The sequence below is a fragment of the Lissotriton helveticus genome, chromosome 2_1 (genome assembly GCF_964261635.1).
Source record: "Lissotriton helveticus chromosome 2_1, aLisHel1.1, whole genome shotgun sequence".
NCBI lineage: Eukaryota > Metazoa > Chordata > Amphibia > Caudata > Salamandridae > Lissotriton > Lissotriton helveticus.
In genome coordinates, this window is record NC_136059.1 from 1,100,768,053 (window position 1) to 1,100,788,877 (window position 20,825).

Here is a 20,825-nt window from a genome sequence, read left to right on the forward strand (position 1 = left end):
AGGTTCATCTGATTGGGATCTGGGTGCCTGATTTCTCTATGATTCTGTGTTAAAAGATGTGGTGAAAGACGCAGTCTTTGATGGGGAACCACTGAGAGTTCTAGGAATGTTGTGTACCATGGCTGTCTTGCCCATGTGGGAGCAACTAGGATCATTGTCAGTGACTTCTGACGTAGTTTGCGTGCCACTAGCGGAATCAGTGGGGCTGGTGGAAAAGCGTACGCAAATCTGCCTGACCAGTTCATCCATATTGCATTGCGTGTGACAACGGATGTGGGACCTGGCAGCAAAGTATTGGCATTTTGAGTTTTCGTTTGTGGCAAACGGATTTATCTGTGGATGTCCCCATTCGTGGAAGAATGATTGGAGAACTTGAGGATGAATCTCCCATTCGTGTAGCTGTTGGCTGTGTCTGCTTAACAGATCTGCTATTTGATTGTCTTTCCCTGGCAGGTGTTCTGCCAGGAGAAAAATGTTTTTGGGAATTGCCCACCTCCATATGCTCTGCGCTATGTGAGAAAGCTGTAGAGAGTGAGTCCCTCCCTGTTACTGGATATAATACATGGCTGTCATGTTGTCCGTCCGTATCAACACAGACTTGTTGTACAAGTATTTCTGGAATGCTTTTAGTGCTAGAAATACTGCTAGCAACTCTAAATGGTTGATATGCAGTGTCTTTTGTTTGACTGTCCAGAGTCCTTGGACTGTGTATTGAAGTAGGTGGGCTCCCCAACCTGTCAATGATGCGTCCGCTGTTAATATTACTTGTGGAACTGGCTCTTGGAACAGTCACCCCTTGGAAAGGTTTTGTGGGATCCACCACTGCAGAGAGTTGTAAGCGCGACTGTCTACCAACACTAGTTCTTTTAGTTGTCCTTGAGCTTGGTTCCAATGCCGTGCTAGGCATTCTTGTCATGGACGCATTTGAAGTCTGGTATGAGGGACAATGAATATGCAGGAGGCCATCATGCCTATGAGCTGCATGAACACTCGAGCTGGTAAGGAGTGTTGTGGCTGGAACTTTTGAATGAGGGTCTGCATGTTGGCTATCCTGGCTGGATTTGGATATGCATTTGCTACGGATGTATCTATTGTAGCTCCCAGATATTGTTGTATGTGGGAGGGTTGTAGATGGGATTTTGGGTAATTTATGGAAAAACCCAGACTGTGCAGCAGCTGGAGTGTTTGAGACGTATGGCTTGCACAGTGCGCGTACGATTTGGCCTTTATGAGCCAATCGTCGAGGTCTGGAAACACGTGGATGTGTTGCCTCCTGAGGTGTGCTGCCACTACCGCTAGACATTTTGTGAACACTCCTGGGGAGAACTTTGAACTGATAGTGTTGACCTTCTATCGTGAACCTGAGGTATTTCCTGTGAGCTGGATGTATAGGTACGTGGAAGTATGCATCTTTGAGGTCTAATGTGGCAAGGAAGTCGCCTTGCCGAAGTAACAGGAGTACTTGTTGTAGAGTAATCATATGGAAGTGCTCTGACAGTATGTATTGGGTCTGAGGTCTAGTATGGGTCTGAGAGATCCATCCTTTTTGGGAATTAGGAAGTATAGGGAGTATACTCCTGTTCCTTGGTGTTGAAAAGCCTCTATAGGTGGAGCGATGAAAGGAACTTCTATGTTGTTGAAACTGAAGTGCGCACATTGACTTGGCAGTTTCAGTATCCATCTTCATTTTGTCTAAAATGGCATCTACTGCAGGGCCAAACAGGAAATCCTGGTTAACTGATTGGTTGAGGATGGTAGATTGCACCTCATTTTTAAAAACAGATATGCGTAGCCACGCATGTCTACGCAGTAGAACGCTGGTATTAATAGAACTGAACGATGTATCGGCTGCGTCGGGCGCACATTTAATGGAAGCATTAGTTATAAATTTGCTTTCCTGTATGAGGTCATTAGCCTGTGCCTTAAAAGGTTCTGGCAAGTGTTGCATTAAACTCTCAAGTTGGTCGTAATGTGCTCTATCGTAGCGTGCTAGTAGAGCCTGTGTATTCGCAATTCTCCATGAATTTGCAGCCTGTGAGGCTACTCTTTTGCCTTAGGCTTCCAGTATTTTAGACTCTTTATCAGGAGGGGGAGCATCTCCTGTTGTCTGTGAGTTTGCTTTTTTACGAGCGTTTGCTACTACCAACGAATCTAAAGGCAACTGTTGTTTGATATAAGTAGAGTCTATAGGGGCTGCTTTATATTTCTTCTCAATTCTTGGATTGAGTACTCGCGCCCTAGCAGGATCTTTAAATATGTCTGGCGCGTGTTTTAGGACCCCCTTAAGCATAAGAAGTATCCTGACATTATTTTCTGAAGTGGGGAAAGTGTCGAATATAAAGTCCTCTTCTATAGGGTCAGTGTGCATGTCAACATTATGATATTTTGCTGCCCTATCTAGAAGTTGGTTAAAGACAATAGTGTCGTCTGTAGGCGACGGTGTTGTAGGATATGGGGAAGTGTCAGGGATGGGTTGTGGTTCATAAGGATCATTTTGGTCATCCCATGTGTCGTTCTGTGGATCAGGATCCCCTGGTTCATCATAAGTGTCTTGAGGATCTTCCCCCATGTTATCTCCCTCATCCAAATCAGAATGTGTAGGAGTAAAGCACAAATGGCATATTAGGAAGAAAAGGAGGAGAAGTAAAAGGCCTAGAGGGAGATGTCCCGAAGTCTTTTCTCTTTGGAGGAACAGGGGAAGGAGTGTCAGTTTCTAAAGGCCTCTTATTTCGGTGATAAACTACAACGTGTCCTGTTTCAGGGTCTATGTAAAGTTTTGATTGTTCCTCAGTCACTGGATCAGGATAGAAGAGTTCTTCCTCGACTGTCTGTGGTTTTGGTGCCGAAGTCTTTGGCTTAGACACTTGTTTTTGAGTCTTTGGCTCGAGGGCCTTTGGTGGTGGAGCTTTCTTGGGCTCGCCTGCCGATTTTGGGTCGGAGATCTTGTTCGGGTCGACACTTTTGTTTTGTTCGACGTCCTTTCTTGGTTTTTATGTCTTTTTTGGATCGGCGACCTTTTTAGGCTCAACGACCTGTTTAGGATCGACCGGAGTTTTTGGTTTGATACGTTTCTTGTCCGAATCAAGGGCTTTTTTCAGGTCGATTAGTTTCTTTGTGTTCTCCTGTGGTTTGGGATCGGCACTATTTTTAGGTTCGACGGCCTTTTTTGGGTCGTGTGTTCTCTTAGGATCGTCGACCTTCTTCGGTTCCGAGGTCTTTTTTGGGTCGACGACCTTCTTTGGTTGTACGACCTTCGGTTCGACACCCTTTTCGGTTCTATGACCTTTGGTTCAACAGCCTTCTTCGGGTCGATGACCTTTGGTTGGACCACCCTCTTCGGTTCGACGTCCTTCGGGTCGACAACCCTCTTTGGTTTGACGACCTTTGGTACAATAACTTTTTTCGGCTCAACACCCTTTTTTAGGGCTTGGGCTACTGGAAGGCGTGTGTTTGGGCTTTGGAGCTGAGCCGATAGGCGGGGTCTCTGAAGGAGTATATCGATCTTGGCTAAGGCCTTTAGGCAATGCTTCGACCGGAGCCTTGTCCTTTGGGATAAGCGGAGTTGGGGGCTGGGTACTCACTTTTTGCCCCGGCGTGATCTGGTCATCGGAGTCATGTGAGAGAATGTTGCTGTAGCTTGCGTACCACTAATGGAATTAGTGGGAGAGGTGGAAAAGCGTACGCAAATTTGTTTGACCAGTTCATCCATACCGCATTGCCTTCGCCGCCGTGTGGGTATACGGCGGCGAAGCTTGGGCATTTGGAGTTGTGGTGTGTAGCAAACAGATCTATCTCTGGTTGACCCCACTTTTGAAAAAAATGGCTGAATAACTTGATGAAGTTCCCATTCGTGTATCTGTTGTCTCGGACGACTTAACAGATCTGCAACTTGATTGTGAACTTCTGGTAGATGTTCCGCTAACAGAATAACGTTCTGAGGAATGGCCCACCTCCATATGCTCTGCGCCAGAGCATATGGAGAGCTGTAGGGGGTGTGTTCCTCCTTGTTTTTGAACGCAATACATTGCTGTCATATTGTCCGTCCGGACTAGTACAGCTTTGTTCGATAGGTAATGCTGAAACGATTTTAGAGCTAGAGAAATCGCTAGTAACTCCAGATGATTTATGTGAAGTAGTTTTTGTTGCAGTGTCCATGTACCCTGTACTGTGTGTCTTTGTAAATGTGCTCCCCATCCTGTGAGAGATGCGTCTGTGGTTAGTATTATTTGTGGAACAGGTTCTATAAACGGCCGGCCCTTGGAAAGGTTTTTGGTGTTCCACCCTTGCAGAGAGCGATATGTTCGGTCGTCTACCACCACCAGATGTGTTATTTGTTGCTGAGCCGATTCCACTGACTTGCCAAGCACACTTGTATGGGGCGCATTTGTAGTCTTGCGTATGGTACTATGAAAATGCAAGATGCCATCATTCCTATTAGTTGCATGAACACTCGAGCTGGTAGTGAGTGTTGTCACTGGAATCTTTTGATCCTGCATACTTTGTATTCTGGTTGGGTTGGGGTACGCTATTGTCTTGGAGGTATTCATTGTGGCACCTAGATACTGCTGAGACAGGAACGGTTGGAGATGTGACTTCTTTTGATTTACTGTGAATCCCAGTTTGCGTACCAGGCATATCGTTTGATGCGTGTGCTGTACACATTGGTTGTATGACTTGGATTTTATTAACCAGTCGTCCAGATATGGGAAGACATGAATGTTGTCCCTTCTTAAGTGTGCTGCTACTACTGTTAGACACTTTGTGAACACTCAAGGTCCTGTAGTTACTCCGAAAGGGAGTACCTTGAATTGGTAGTGTTGATCTTCTAGTATGAACCGTAGGTACTTTCTGTGCGATTGATGGATGGGAATGTAGAAGTAGGCGTCCTTGAGATCTAATGTGGCAAGCAAGGAGTAGTTTCTGTCCTGTAACTCCAGTTCTGTAGTAGGGGTATCTCTGTTATAGTCCTAATCTAGTGAATAGTCCCGCCCATGTGCGTGGACCCCGGAGCAATCAAAAATAATCTCCTAACCGCTTCAGCGCGGCGCGAATTTTCGCGCTGTGCTGAGCGTTCTAATGAGCCAACGGGCTCATGACGGAACGGTTCCGTCATGAGCACAAGCCAACCGACGCTCATGACGGAACCGTTCCGTCATGAGCATGGAAGGGGCTAAGTTGTCAAAACATGCAGAACTGCACAGACACTTAAGAGAGAATTTAAAGACCAATAATGCAGCCTATATCCACAGGCTACACTGTCCAGTACTTCAACTAGAATTTCCACCAAAAATCCACTGTACAAGTACTGGACAGTTTAGCCTGTGGATATAGACTGCATTATCCGTCTTTAAATTCTCTCCTAAGTGTCTGTGCAGTTCTGCATCTTTTGACAATTTAAGAGATTATTTTTGATTGCTCCGGGGTCCACGCACATGGGCGGGACTATTCACTAGATTATGACTATACACAGAGATCCCCTACTACAGAAGGAGTAGTTTCTTACCTGTAACTCCAGTTCGGTAGTAGGGGTATCTTTGTTATAGTCATAATCTAGTGAATAGTCCCGCTCATGTGCATTGACCCCGGAGCAATCAAAAATAATCTCTTAAATCGTCTTCTCTGCAGTCCTGCAAAGACACCTAATAGAAAATTAAAGACAATAATGCAGCCTGTATCTACAAGGCTACACTGTCCAGTACGTCAACTAGAAATGCCAAGGATAAATTTACCAACATCACATTTCCAAATTGTTTAAAGTTCCATCCATAGAGACACTAGCCCTTCACAAAAACCTTGGAATGATAGAGAGGAAGGGATGGACAGACAAGCCCCCCTATAGGCTGCCATTATATGTCTGGAAAAGGGATACCGTGCCTTTAAGGAACTCTCCAGAGACCCTCTGTATCCCATGATGCACAGCAAACTCCTTTTACTTTGTTCTTTTTGAAGGTGCATCCAGCAAGGCCTGTAGCATACACTACAGTACCATTTTCTCCACCGGGGAGGAGGGCGGGCGCTCATGACTATAACAGAGATACCCCTACTGCAGAACTGGAGTTACAGGTAAGAAACTACTCCTTCTGTAGATGGGGATCTCTGTGTATAGTCATAATCTAGTGAATAGAAAGGCAAGCCCTTCCCCAAACACCAACCGTACGGTGGAGAACAAACAGACAACACCACTATTGTGCAAACAGATTTCGCAACGAAGCCTGCCCAACTTGAGCATCTGCCCTGGCATCAGAGTCCAGACAGTAATGCTTAGCAAAGGTCCAGACATTGGCTGCTTGTGAGATGGTGCGTTTCCCTGAAGCATCAAAAAGCTTAGACTCTTTGTCAGGGGGTGGAGCATCCCCTGTTGTCTGCGAGTTAGCTCTTTTTCTCGCATTTGACACTACTAGTGAGTCCAATGGCAACTGTCCTTTAATGTATGCTGGATCAGTTGGAGCGGCTTTGTACTTTTTTCTAGTCTGGGGTTAATTACCCTGGCTCAGACTGGGTCTTTAAATATTTCGGGTGCAAGTCTTACCACTCCACTAAGTATTGGAAGTGTGGTTGTGGTCTTATGTGACGACAGTAGTGTGTCCATTAGGAAGTCTTCTTCCACTGGATCTGTGTGCAAGTCTACTTCATGGAAAGTGGCTCCTCTATGAATGAGCTGCGTAAACCCAATAGTGTCATCTGGGGGAGATGGTATAGACAGGTATGCATTGTCTTGTGGCAGATCTGGTGCATTATAATCTTCCCATGGGTCACCTGATGGCCCAGGAATATCATCTGGGTCATTAATGTCGTGTATGTGATGTTCACTCTCTACCTCCTGTGAGTAGCTATCCTCATCATGTGGTATAAGACTATGAGCACTAGATGGTGAATGTACAGGAGAAATATCTATTGGTATTTCTACTTCTGGTGAAGGAATCCTTATGGGGGAAGTTTGAGCATGCTTTTTTAGAGGAACTGGCGGTGGTTTAGGATAGTCCATTTTCCTCTTTTCAGGCACTGTAGTGATATGCCCAGTCTTTTGATTAACATGAAGAGTCTTTTGCTTTGGGTCAGGTTTGAAAAGCTCTTCTATTGGAAAATCCTTTTTCGGCGCCGATTTATCTGGTTTGGGGCCAAAATGCTTAGTTTTAACAGTGTATATTGTCTTTGGAGCAGGTTTTGGTTACGAAGACTTCTTGTTTTTGCTTCGGATCCGTGCTCTTTGGATCAGAGATTTTTGTTCCCGGGGTACGTTTGGACTCATCTACCCTCAGAGCCGAAGTATGTTTCGGCTCCGGAACCGTCTTCGGGTCCACTTTTTTCGGAACCGGGGTGGTTCTTGGTTCGGTAGCTTTGGGAACCTCTATCGGTGCCGAACTTGCTTTCGGCTTGACCACTCGGTACCTTAGGATGCTTTGGTGCCGGTGTTAATTTTGGCTTAAGGACCTTCTGCTTTTTGGGACCGACAGACTCGAGCCAGAGTCGACCGGAGGCTTTTTTTATATTCTTCGTGCCGAGCCAGAAGGAGGGGCGCCGGAAGGTATTGGTCGGTGTGCACCTGGACCCGAAGGTGGAGGTGGAACCGAAGCCTGTCCCGGTATGGTGGGGTGAACAGGGTGGACGCTTGTACTCACGACCTGTTGACCAGCTGGAAGATAGTCATCTTCGGATTGATCCTCGACTCCAGAAGCTGAATCCTCTGCTTCGGAAGCGATGTCTTCATGCTGCTGTTCTTCGACGTCTACTTCGATCGGAGCCTCGTCTATGATTAGGTCTGGTATCGATGAATACGACTGCGCCATTACTCTTCGAGCTAGACGGTCCCTGAGGGTTTTCTTGGATCGGAACGTAGCGCAGGCCTCACAGTCTCGATTCTCGTGCTCTGGAGATAAGCACAGATTGCAAACCTCATGAAGATCGGTGTGAGGGAATTTGTGTCCACACCGAGGGCACTTCTTGAAGGGTGTTCTTTCCATGAGCCAAAGACCCAATGGCGCAGTTGGACCAGACGAACGCTGGAATAGTGAAGCCTTTCTTCGACCCGGGTAACCGGAATCACTGTCGAAGACTATGATGATGGTATTATGATGGATTTATTAATTTAAAAAAAGATCGGTAATGGGACCGAACGATGAATACATCCGAGCCCGATGGCGGGAAAAAACAATCTGAAGATTGAGTCGATGCCCATGCGCACTACGATCTAAGGGAGGAGTCATCCAACAGACAAAGACTCTTTTAAGACAACAACAAAGTGTAATCATCCGGGCCCACCACCAGATGGTGATCTAATGCAATAGTGTGTGGTCTGCAGCCCATATGCCTTGAACATAATTTTCCAAAAACACATTAAAAGCTTAAGGAACTAATCGAAATACATGCCCAAACCTCAACAGGACATTTTTGCATTTGTACAGCCAAATCTGTCAAGTCCTTGGGAAGCCAACTTTCAACCCCACAGTCCATTTCCTTTTTATCCCACCTTTACAAACAGTTCTACATAATTGTTTAAGAGACAGCTGAGTAATAAAGATGCCTTACCTTTTTTTAGCATTACTCGATTCCTGGTCTTCATTTTCCTCACTGCTGTCGCCATTCTGATGCGTCTTGTCTTGTGAATCTCGCCCTCCATTTACTGTCTTTCCATCTTAAAGGAAGAGAAGTAAATCACAAAACAGAAATTAGCAGGCCTCATTGTGTTGATTACCCATGTATTTCTTGGACACGCATATGATATTTGAAAACTGGGTTTTTCGGACTAAAGAACGAGTTACTTACCTTCGGTAACGATGTATCCGGTAGGGACATAGTCTAGCCGCAGATTCCTTTACTTCGAATATCCCCAGGCGTCAGACAGGATCTGAAAAACTTTCATGCAGCAGCACATCTGCGCAGCGGCTCCGCCCTGACTTCGTCCACAGACATGACATCAGTGGAGCGATATATGCCCCTACCGGCGCGCTGACGTCAGTTTTCGTCAGAGAAACGTTTCCGCATCAGAACGCGGAGCCATCACCCAAAAACTGTGAAAATATGGGATCAGTGAACCAAAAATGATGAAAAAATAGAAGTAATTGACAGGAGAGACAGAGCAGCGCTCTGAAGAACCACCCCGCAAGAGTGTAGGCTCAATCAATGTGAAAGGAAGACAAAGATGTGGAAAAACAGCCTGGCAGAGGAAGAAAGTCCAGAACACTAAAGTATGGAGAGTGCACCACAAGACGTCACCAGAAAGGAGACCACGCAATCTCCATTAAAGATCCATAATTGGACATAGCTAATATCCTGAAGGAAAACCCCGCCAAGGCGGCAACAACCACAAGGCCATGTAGGAGGGGAAGTGGAAGGGCGGGAAAAAGCGTGAATAGATTTCACACCGTACAATCCAGGTCTAGAGCTGGAAAGAACATATGATGTATTAACATACCGCCTAATTTCAGAGGATGGCGAGAAGCAACAGAGAAACAGAACAAATCAGTATGTACTGGACTGACAGCAGAGCACCCAGGAAGGGGCAAACCACCCTAAAGGAGGCGAGTATAGAAAGCCTCAACCAGAAAAGGTCCTCGCAGAACAGGGAGGCTGGGCGGGCGTTACGGAATCTGCGGCTAGACTATGTCTCTACCAGATACATCGTTACTGAAGGTAAGTAACTCGTTCATCTGATAGAGACGTCTAGCTGCAGATTCCTTAACTTAGAATAGATATCAAAGCCAAAACCATATAGGAGGCGGGTCTGCGACTGAACCCCATCCAGTTAGTGAATGAACTTAGTCGTCTGTAAGGTAACTAACCAGCACTGTTAACCTTAGAGACGAATCATTGAGGCTATGAAAGGTAGCACAGTTAACCTCTAGACTAAGAAGCTCTAAGGAGAAATTAGTATTCTATCTCTATGTATCTCCTATGTTAACTTGCTCCTAGCTGCTCAGCCTGTGTGAATGTTCTGAGTGGAATGTTTGGTGTGTGGGCTATGTGTGGAATGCTTGGGTGACTGGAGCAGAGTGACAGCTGGATGGATGGGGCTGAGCAGCTAGCAGGCTGCTCCCTGTGGGACTGTGGAGAGACTGTTGAAGGACTATTGATGGAGCTTACAGAGATCTTCTTACCAGCTTTATCTACTCTTCAATAAAACTACGTTTACTTCATCATACCGGTGTTGTCTCGATTACTACACATAGCAGAAAGCAATAGGAGGTAAAGGCAGTAGAAGCCGTTAAGAACAGCATGGAAGAACCCTCTATGTATACTGGGTTGAGAGAAAGAAGAACAAAGCCAGATGCCCGTGGCGAAGTGAGAGTTCATAACTTCAAAAGAAGACGAATCAACCCAGAATGTGGAGATCCACAGGATCCGAACTGGCTACAGAAGCAAGCAATTACCAGTTGAATAAGAAAATAGTGTTAAAAGCACACGTTGGACCTGTACCTGCAAAGGCAAGTGGACAGCATAGGTGTGAGAAAGTGGCTCTATATATACTGGACAATAAGGAAGTACAGTGTGTATAGAGTCCACAAACCGCAAAGGTATAACAGAGGTTCAAGTCAGTACTGACCTTACTCTCCAAAGTGGTAGCCTGGTCGAGCAGTAAGGCAGTACCAGAGGGCAGTGCAAAGCATTTGTTGTACACACTGAGTCAGCAAAAGATTTCACACACTCAAAGACTGAACTTCAGGCCAATGGTTGGTATATCCAAAGATATAGTTGTTTTATTTTTAGAACCAACAAGCATAAAAATATACTTTGCTAGGTATGCAGGCTTTCACGTAATGACTTTGCAAGGAAGCAATAAGGTATGTAAACACAACAGGTACAGGGGTTGCTGAAGGCAACACAAGTCTAGACACACTTTAGCATTGAGCTCAACGGATTATTATCAGAAAAATACAGTTAATTACAGTGTAGATTATTTTAGTAGTTCCAGGGCTAAATCCTAGATCCAGTCCTGGGGTCTAAGCTGAAGAAAGATTAGCAAAAACGTTTTAGTTACTGTAGTGAATTTTCATGAATATAAAGCTATTTTAAAAGTTCACACTTAGAAACTTTTCAAGGTAAATCTGACAATGTCATTCAATGGGAGAAAATTCAGGTTGCAGGTAAAGTACGATCGCGTTACTTTTGTAATCCAGCACTGGTCTCCTAAGGCCAGCCTTGGGGTCTTAACTCAAAACAGGTGAGTAAATGTGTTTCAGTATTTCGTAGGATTTTTAAAGAATATTTCAAGTTTTCAAAAGTAGACAATTAGAAGAAATTTCATAGAAAAGAAGACATTTGGGTTCCTATGGAGAAAATACAGATTACTAGTAAACCCGGTAAGGATTACTTTTGTGGTTCAGTACTGAGCTGAAAGGTACAGTACTGGCTTCTCCCCTGATCACAGGTGAGAACTTCGGAATTCGGCTGATTTTATATGAATATTTTCAGTTTTCAAAACTTCACACTTAGAAAATTTTCGAGTCAAAATTGGTCCATGTTATCCAATGGCAGGTAAGTGAGTTACCGATTTCCAGGTGAGTACTTGGGTGGTGATGTTATGGTTCTGGGCATAGACTCAGGGGTACCCCAGGGTCAGGTAAGTACAGTTGGTTCATCCCCAGCAGCACAGAGCCGGCCGGGTGCAGAGGTAGTTAGGCCCAATGATATCCAATGAGGGAAAGGGGGCCTTTCGTTGGTGGCTGCTGGCTATCAGGCCACGCGGCTGTGGGAGCTGGGCTCCTGGTCGCTTGCTCAGGGCAAGGGGGGAAGTAGGATAGGACAAAGGTGGCACAGCCAGCGGCACTCTGGCGGCTGGGAGCAGGGTGCTTTTGAGCCTTCGGGTGCTCAATGTTATTGTGAGAAAGTGGCTCTATACATACTGGACTAGAATGAAGTACAGTGTGTATAGAGTCCACCAAACCCAGGGGTATAACAGAGGTAAAAGTCAGAACTGACCTTACTCTCCAAAGTGGTAGCTTGGTCGAGCAGTAAGGCAGTACCAGAGGACAGTGTAAAGCATTTGTTGCACACACTCAGTCAGCAAAAGGTTTCACACACTCAAGGACTGAACTCCAGGCCAATTGTTTCTATATCCACATATATAGTTGTTTTATTTTTAGAACCAACAGTTATCAAAATATACTTTTCTCGTTATGAGTACTCTCATGTAATTACTTTGCAAAGGAGCAATAAAGTTTGTGCACACAATTAATCCAGTATTGACTAAGCAACACAATCCTAAAACACACTATAGCATTGAGCTCAATGAGTTTTCCACATGTAAGTACAGTTGATTACTATACAGATTACTTTAGTAGTCCCAGGACCAGATCCTAGATTCAGTCCTGGGGTCTAAGCTGAAACCAGATTAGCAAAAACGTTTTAGTTACTGTAGTGAATTTTCATGAATAATAAGCGGTTTTAAAAGTTCACACTTCGAAACTTTTCAATGTAAATCTGACAATGTTATTCAATGGGAGAAAATTCATGTTGCAGGTAAAGTACGACCGTGTTACTTTTGTAATCCAGCACTGGGGTCTTAACTTAAAACAGGTAGGTAATTGAGTATCAGTATTTCGTATGATTTTTAAAGAATATTTCAAGTTTTCAAAAGTAGACACTTAGAAGAAATTTCATAGAAAAGCAGACAATGGGTTCCTATGGAGAAAATACAGATTACTAGTAAACCCGGTACAGATTACTTTTACGGTTCAGTACTGGGCTGAAAGGTACAGTACTGACTTCTCCCCTGATCACAGGTGAGTATTTTGGAATTCGGCTGATTTTATATGAATATTTTCAGCTTTCAAAACTTCACACTTAGAAGAAATTGTATAGAAAAACAGTCCATGGTTTCCTACGGCAGAAATTTAGATTACCAGCAGACACGGTTGTGATTACTTTCGTGCTTCAGTACTGGGCTACAAGGTACAGTACTGGCTTCTCTCCCGATTACAGGTGAGTACTTCGGACTTCGAGATTTGGCTGATTTTAGGTGAATATTTTAACATTTCAAAAATTCACACTTCGAAGAAATTTCACAGAAAACCAGACAATGGTTTCCTATGGCAGAAATGTAGATTACTAGCAAACACGGTTGTGATTACTTTTGCGGTCCAGTACTGGCTTCTCTCCTGATCACAGTTGAGTAATTCGAAATTTGGTTAATTTTAGATGAATATTTTAAAGCTTCAAAACTGCACACTTAGAATATTTTTCGAGTCAAACCAGTCAATGTTATTCTATGGCAGGAAAGTGAGTCATCGGTTTCCAGGTGAGTACTCGACTGGTGAAGTTAAGGTTCTGGGCATAGACTCAGGGGTCCCCCAGGGTCAGGTAGGTACAGTTAGTACACCCTCCGCGGCACAGGGACGGCCGGGTGCAGAGGTAGTTAGACCCAATGTTATCCAATGAGAGGCAGGGGTCCTTCGGTTGGTGGCTGCTGGCTAGCAGGCCACGCAACTGTGGGAGTTGGGCTCCTTGTCACTTGCTCAGGGCAAATGGGGAAGTAGAATAGGGTACAGGTTGCACTGCCAGGAGAACTCGGGCGGCTGGGTGCAGGGTGCTTTTCAGCCGTCGGACGCTCAATGTTATCCAATGAGGATCTTGAAAAGGGAACAAAGGCTTCAGGCTCGGGGACGGTGGATCTTCAGGAGCGACCAACACTTCGAGGGGTAAGTTGGGATCTTGGAGGATAGGTAGGCACCCAGGAGTTGGGCACAGGAGGCTGTGGGGCGCCAGGGTGTCTTTTGAGGTCGGGAAATCTTAACCACTGCTGGTCGCGGTCGGAGGGGTCCTTTGTCCTGAGCCTGCAGGCGTCGTCGGGGTAGTTGTGGAGCGTCCTTGGGCACTGGAGTCAGAATCGCCGGGGGGGATGTCCTCAGGGTCTTGGTTCACTCCAGCACAGGCCGGGCTTGGCGGGTGCAGAGTGTGCAGGGTTCGCGGTTCGGGGCTGATGCCAGGGCTTGTTACTTGCTTTGAGCAGTACCACTGCTCGTGGGAGACCCAGGTAGTCAGAGTCACAACACAGTCCGGTCCTCCTGGGTTTTTGAGGTTGCTGACCACTGGAGTCGCCGGGGTTTAGCAGGAGCAGGTTCGGGGGTCAGCTGTGGCCAAATCAGTTGGTGTCTTCCTCTTCTTAGCAGCCACACGGCAGGTCTTCCTGTTTCTTGTTCTTCTTTCTTGTTTCGGTATCTGGATCTGAGGAAGGAAGGTTCAGGGAGCCCCTAAATACTAAATTTAGGGGCGTTACAGTTAGGACAAGGGCAGGGACCAATGGGTCCTTGTCCTGGGGTGAGTACACCCCCTAGCCTGCTCCTCTCCTGTGGGAGGGGGCAGGAGCCTAGCTGGGATTGGGCAGGGATCCCCATCTACAAGATGGCCAGAGCCCGGGGTCGTGCTTCACCTTGCCTCCTCCACCTGAGGGGTGGAGTTGGAAAAGGTTGGCTCAACCCCCTTCCTGACGTAGTGTTTCCCACCAGTCTCCCTGCCAGAGTGGGGGTAGAACGGGTGGGGGCGAGTTGCTGGGTACTCCACCCAGGGGTCCAGCAACATGTCTGCTGTGTGGCAGCCTCTCAACCACTCGCTTGGAGGGCGAAAGAAAGGGCTGTTTGTCCAAGTTGCACTAATAAGAACAACAATAAATACGCCGCATAGCAGCAAATGGGATGCCTCGTAGCGAAAGAATTGCTACAACCCGGTGTTTCACCAGGCGTGCGGGATAGACACCACAAGGAACGTATGCCAAGTTCCGATGCAATACAGACAGAGAACCCCAACGTGCAATCAAGCAAGTCCCACTAGGAACTCTCTAGGAGTCGACAAGTGACTCCCAGCAGAACGTGTGCTCGGAGCCTACGTAGGAGCATACCAAGGCAATGGCAGAACCGAATGCCATGAATACCCCACATAGGGTAAGGCAAATCCCCAGTAGGGGTGTCCTCGTGGGTGAAGCACAGTCAGAGGACTGAAAAGAAGAACAGCAGCCAAACAGCTCTGCCGAACTAACAGATATAGGGCTAACCAGCCATGAACCGTAACCGGCCACTAAAACCAACCTGTGCATTTGGTTGGGCACCGGAAAAACATGCAGAGATATAGCAACAAGATTTATCTCAGCCCTGATAAGACACGGGAGACCGCCAAATCCACTTAGCGGTTAAACAGATCTACCCCATTAAATGAAAGATCCCTAAGGGCATCCTGAAATGATCCGGGAAGCGACTGTCGCACAGCCAAGCATGGTGGTGTAAAGCCACAGCGCGAGCCAGGATCCGTTCAATAGACTCAGTGGTATCCAGAGAGGACCCAATGTAAAATTGTGCCATGCTTCTGCCATGCAGAAGAAGGCGGAGCAACTCTGTCCCGAGGCCCTTCTGGAATAGAAGGGAGAATGTGGGCAACCGAGTCCTAAAGAGCTGAGGATGCGCGGGCGAACACACAGGCTATATTCAAAGCCCGGACGCCCTGCGCTAGCAGAGGCGAAAAGCCGGAGACCACAATCATCCAGCCACAGAGATTCCCTGGTGGGAGGTAACAATGGTAAAGATGGTGAAGTAGCTGTTGAGTGGTCTTAGGTCTAGAATTGGCCTGAAGGTCTTTTCCTTCTTGGGAATAAGGAAATATAGTGAGTATACCCCTGGTACCCGATGTTTTAGAACTATTTCTAAAGTTCTCTTTTGAAGGAAAGCTTCAACTTCGTCCTGCAGTAGTAGTGCCAGGTGTTCTAGTGACATGTTTTGCGGCCTAGGTGTTATTGTAGGAGGTGGGTCTGATTTCTTAGCACCCTTCCTTGATTTTTGAGAGGACCCACTGACCTGTGGTGACGTTTGTCCACTGACGGTGGTATTTATTGTAGCCGTCCCCCGACTGCTGTATTATGTTGCAAGGGGAGGCTTAGGTGCTCACTGTTTTTAGAGGTTTTGGAGTTTTAGCGGTGGACCCATGCCCTCAACCTCTATTGGTTTTTTAAAGTGACCTTTAGTATGCACCTTTTCAAAAGTGTGCTTGATAGAAACCTTGCTGTTTCTGGCCGCTGTCTGAGTCTGTGGATGTTACTACTCTTGCTGACCCTCTATATAGTGACCCCTTCAAAAGGATCCTCTGTGCTGGAAAGTCTGGCAGGCTCCCATAGCTTTAGCAGGGTCTGTAGTCTTCTTTAGTTTCTCGAGCATTTCACAGCGGCAGCTCCTCCACAATGGCAGAGGAACGCCACCTCGCTGCCTGACTCAAAGCCAGAAGGTGAAAAATAAAATTATGTTCTATCATTGTTTTATTTTTCATTTACCGGTTCATAGCTAGTGCGTGCAGTGAGGGGCGGGATTGAGGCATGGGAGGGGGAAGGAGGAGTGCTATGTGTACTTTTAAGTGCCCATGTGTGTTTGGCCGGTCATCTCAGGCCGGCCAAACACACATGCACACTTCGGTTTCTCTAAAACCCACAAACTCACTGTTCTGAGCAGAGCGTCTTTTAAGCCCACTCAGGCCAATCCCTGTGCTGCTCTCATAGCATGAGAGTAGAGTGGGGAGTGCACAGGGACTCTGTCCCAGGAACTGCTGAGATCAGGAAGAGCACAGGAGGTGCGACGCATCACTGGAGAGGGCTGGCAGCTTAAACCAGGTTCTTTTATTTAATTATTATTAACACCACCCCTCCCCGCACTCCCCCTCCTGCGTTCCCTTCACCCGCCCCACCACCCTCTGTTTGTGGTGGCCGACACTGGGTCCAAATATGTTCAGACCTTCAAATGGGAGGTTTAAGAAGTGATGTTGTACATCTGGCTTCATGCCAGAAACCCTGAGCCATGCATGGCATCTAATGAGGACACTGGCATTTACCTCTTGCACACTGGTATCCCCAGAATCTAAACGTGCATTGTAAGATAGCATTTGATATTGCCCTGCCTTCCTCTAACAAAATCCCACCTTGTTGGTATTGGTCTGGGAAGTGTTGCTATAGCTCCTGCATTTTGTCACATTGGGCACAATTGTAGCGGGAGATTAAACCAACAGAGATTAGGCTCGGCTTGTGCAGCAAAGTGTTCAGCAGCATCATATTTTTTACTCCCCTAGTCAGTGGGAGGAGCATTTGCTTTTTTTCTAGGAGTATGAATTACTAGGGAGTTACGGGTGACCTGACCTCAGATGTATGCAGGGTCCGATAGGCAAGGTTTATATTTTTTCTCTATTCTATGGGTGTGTGGAAGCGGTCTCTGCATATACTATACCCAAGTAAGGAATAGAGTCCAGTGGAGACGCAGAGGCTTTATATAGGCTAAAGTAAATAATACTAATGCTTTGTTTTGTGGTAGTTTGGTTGAGCAGTTAGGATCATCAGAGGGCTGTGTTAAGAATTTCTTGTATAAACTCATGCAAGATATGATTACACACACTCAGCGATTTAATCCAAGACCAGTTGTTCGTAAAAAATATTACTTTTTGTATGTTTATTACTTAGAACCAAAGATACTTAGCTGCAGAAAAATACATTTTGCAATATCACAAAAATACATTTTGCAATATCACAATTTTTAAGTAAAGAAAAAGGTGAATTTTTCAAACAGTTCAATGTTCTTATGGAGGAATAACAAAATTGTAATTTCACAGGAAAGTACAAGACTTACAAATCCAGTCTTTGGATTTTAGGACCAACAGTGGGCAAGGGTCAGGTAAATGTAGAAACTGCATCACGAGCGGCACTGGGGCGGCCCAAACGCAGAGGTCAAGTTCAGTCACTGGGGCCCAATATTAGTCAATGGAGACTGGTAGCAGGCAAAGAGGTGCAGCTTGCAGGAAGGTAAAATTAGAGTTGGGGGTCAATCTCCAGGTGTTAGGACAAGCTCTGGGGACCAAGAGGCAGCACCAAACACACATCCTCAGCGGCACACAGGCAGCCTGGTGCAGAGTGCCAACACAGCATTGGGCGCCCAATGCAAAGCAATGGAGACTGAAGGTTTCGAACAAAGGCTCTGTAGGTAAGATGGGATGCCGAGGGACACCTGGGCACCATTGGTCTGGCTACCCAAGGCCTGGGGGCTGCGGGCGCACAGGTGTCCTTTGGGGAACCCGGATCCTTACTGGAGCCGGTGGCGGTTAGGGGTACTTTGTGTTGAGGCTGTAGGCGTGATTGTGGAGTCCAGGAGAGGTCACTCCAGGGTGGACTAGAGCTCTGTACTGCTGGGGAACCTTCTTAGGACCAGTGGACTCGGGCCAGAGGTGTTGGGGAAGAGGTAGGTCCGGACTTCTGGAGGAGCAGTGTAGGAAGGTGGATATCTGACTATGGTTACCCCCAACTTTTTGCCTAGTGTTTTGCTGTTTTTTTTACTTAGTTGGCCTGGGATCCTGCTATTCAGGACCCCAGGCCTCCTGCTCTCTCTGTTAAAATGGACTCCATGTACTTTAGGTGCATTTACCAATTGGTACTGGGCCACCTTCAGTCCCTGTACAGTACACCTTAGGTATCCAGGGCATAGGTGTACCCAGGGGCTGAAGCATGTATTATGCCACCCCTGGCTGGCAATCTAAAACTGACACAACTGGCTGCACGACAGCTGGGGCAAGGTGGTGTAATCACCCTTTGCTGTAGATATAGTATACTATATCTAACCCTAAAATGGACACATATCCTCCTATCAGTCACTCCTATGGCAGGCCTTAACAATCCTGAAGACAGAGTGCTTGGAATTATGTGAGATGGTGCTCTGGCATGAGCTGAGCCCGTCTGCAGCTTGCGGAACCAAGTCCTAATAGCTGTTCCATGATAACGCTATACCATATACTCTTAAGTGCATTATCAACCTCGCGGTTAAATGCTAATTCTGGTATAACATTATCAAAACATGTCGAGTAAGGTGTCATACAAATTGGAATACTACCCCCTCGCCAATTCTGGCGACGGGGTTAGCATTCCACCCTTCTAGAGGGGCACGACATGTATGTAACTGTGAACCCCGGTTTAAACTAACTCGAGCCTTGGCATCACAAAATGGATGCTGCCACCACAGACACAAGTCTGACCTCCTGCTGCTGGGAGTCCTTCCAGCGAGGGCGGCTTGGACAAAGGGTTTCCTGCCTTGGGAGGTGCTAGCACCACCCCAGACAGGATTTTGTGTATTGAGGTAGGGAGGCCTGAAAGGAATGAGACATGCCTGGGGCACACAAGGTGCCCTGTGCATACACCGGTTCAAACCAGTTGCTGGGGCATCCCTGCCCCAGCTCTGGCGCGAAAACCGGATAAAGGATAGGGGGTGTAACCACCCCCCTTCCTGGTCCCACCCAGGGGAGGGACCTAGTCAGCAGTACAGCCCCCTTTAGCCGGATAAAGGTAGGAGCTGGTCCCATTTCAAATTAGATGAATCCTGAACTACTCTACAAGAAGAAACTCTGGACTTCGACGTTCTGCTCCACAGAAGACTAAAGAAATCTCCCTTGTGGGCAAGGAGTGTCCACCCTGCAACTGCAGGCACCATCAAGCGTCCAGCAGCTTCACTTTGTCGTCTTCCCTTGAGGATCCAGACTTCAGAGCCCGCCGAGACCCGGATTCCCAGACCTCTCCGACTCAACCTACATCTGCAGCACAGCCGAGATCCGTGGGTGCGACGAGACACGTGGGACCGGCCATCTTGAACGAACCTGCACTTCGCTTTCAGCACGTCTCCCGAGGTAAACTCGACCAAGTGCTTTGGGGACTGAGAAGCCCCAGCCCCGAGCAGCCCCTGCACCGAAAATCAGCCCTCCAGCATCCACGAGATCTGCGTGGGGCCCTTCTGCTTGTTTGCTGCTCGACACGTTGTCTGGTCACTTGCCGGCTGGCTAGTGGCCTCCTAGACGACGAATCTTGAAATCTTCACTGCTGGTCTGGTTGCTCCAGACTGGCCCTTGCTCCCTTCCAAAAGAGGGGCACCCCGGACTCTCCTAGTCCGCACCAGACGCTTTCTCCACTCACCGCGTGGGTTGCCTTTGCCAAGGCCTGTTGATGCCGATTCCGGATCCAACACCGCCGACAGCGAGAGCCTGCGTGGGACAGCGTGCCTCCATCCTGGTCGTCGAAGACACCTCCTGGTCCACGTGGCTGCAGAGTCAAGCGTCCACTCTTCACCTGATCGCGACGACAACATCTGGTTCCTTCCTGGTTCCACTCCAGTCACTGGCTAGTGACTTTGAACATTGTCCCCTCTGCTTTCAGGTCCTCTTCTTCACCGATCCAACCTTGGATCGCAACGGACATCTTCCTCCTGGTCGCCTGCAGCATCTTTTCTTTCAGGCTCCACTGACTTCAACGCGAGAACCCGACACACTGACACCTATGCACCCGCAGCCCGTGGGTGAGGTAACAAGAGCATTTCGGTGCTCAAGGGTAGTTTAACTGTAATAGTGTCCAGTTCCACAGTCGTTTTAGTCCTAACTAGTCAGCATTGTCCGTACTTACCTTTAACTTGAACTGTACTGTCCATAGACGTTGTTACGCATCCCGCGTGCGAGTTCACACTCTGCACCCGCGTCCCGTGGGCCTCCTATTACTTACCTAAGGTTAGGATAGCGTAGTCCCAGCGGTCCTGCAGCCTCTGGACAGCTCCATTTCTTCTATCGACTCTCACATTCCATTTACTTAGTATATGGTTTGTCGTGCCCCTAGGGCACCATTGTAATTTTGTGCAACTTATCGTATTTTTCCTAAGAGATTGTCATGTACTTAGCCCTCTGACCTCATAAAGAGTTCAGAGGTGTTTGTTATTAATAAATATACTGTTTATTTTCATAACAACCTGTGTGGTGTCCTTTCATCTGGTATTCAAGGGGTTATATTGTGGTAAAACAGCTGGCTTCACATGCCAAAAGAGTTTAGCCTAAGACTGCTTTGTCCATGC

The 20,825-nt window shown here is 47.0% G+C and overlaps 1 protein-coding gene across 4 annotated transcripts in view; it reads right to left on the bottom strand.

Moving 5' to 3' along the window:
• PSIP1 (PC4 and SRSF1 interacting protein 1) overlaps window positions 1-20,825 on the bottom strand; it is a 546,371-nt gene that overhangs the window by 64,614 nt on the left and 460,932 nt on the right. For all 4 annotated transcript variants that reach the window (XM_078675914.1, XM_078675912.1, XM_078675916.1 and 1 more), the window contains one exon: window positions 8,527-8,632. In XM_078675914.1, the coding sequence (XP_078532040.1) occupies window positions 8,527-8,632 (106 nt within the window). The remainder of the gene's footprint in view (window positions 1-8,526; window positions 8,633-20,825) is intronic.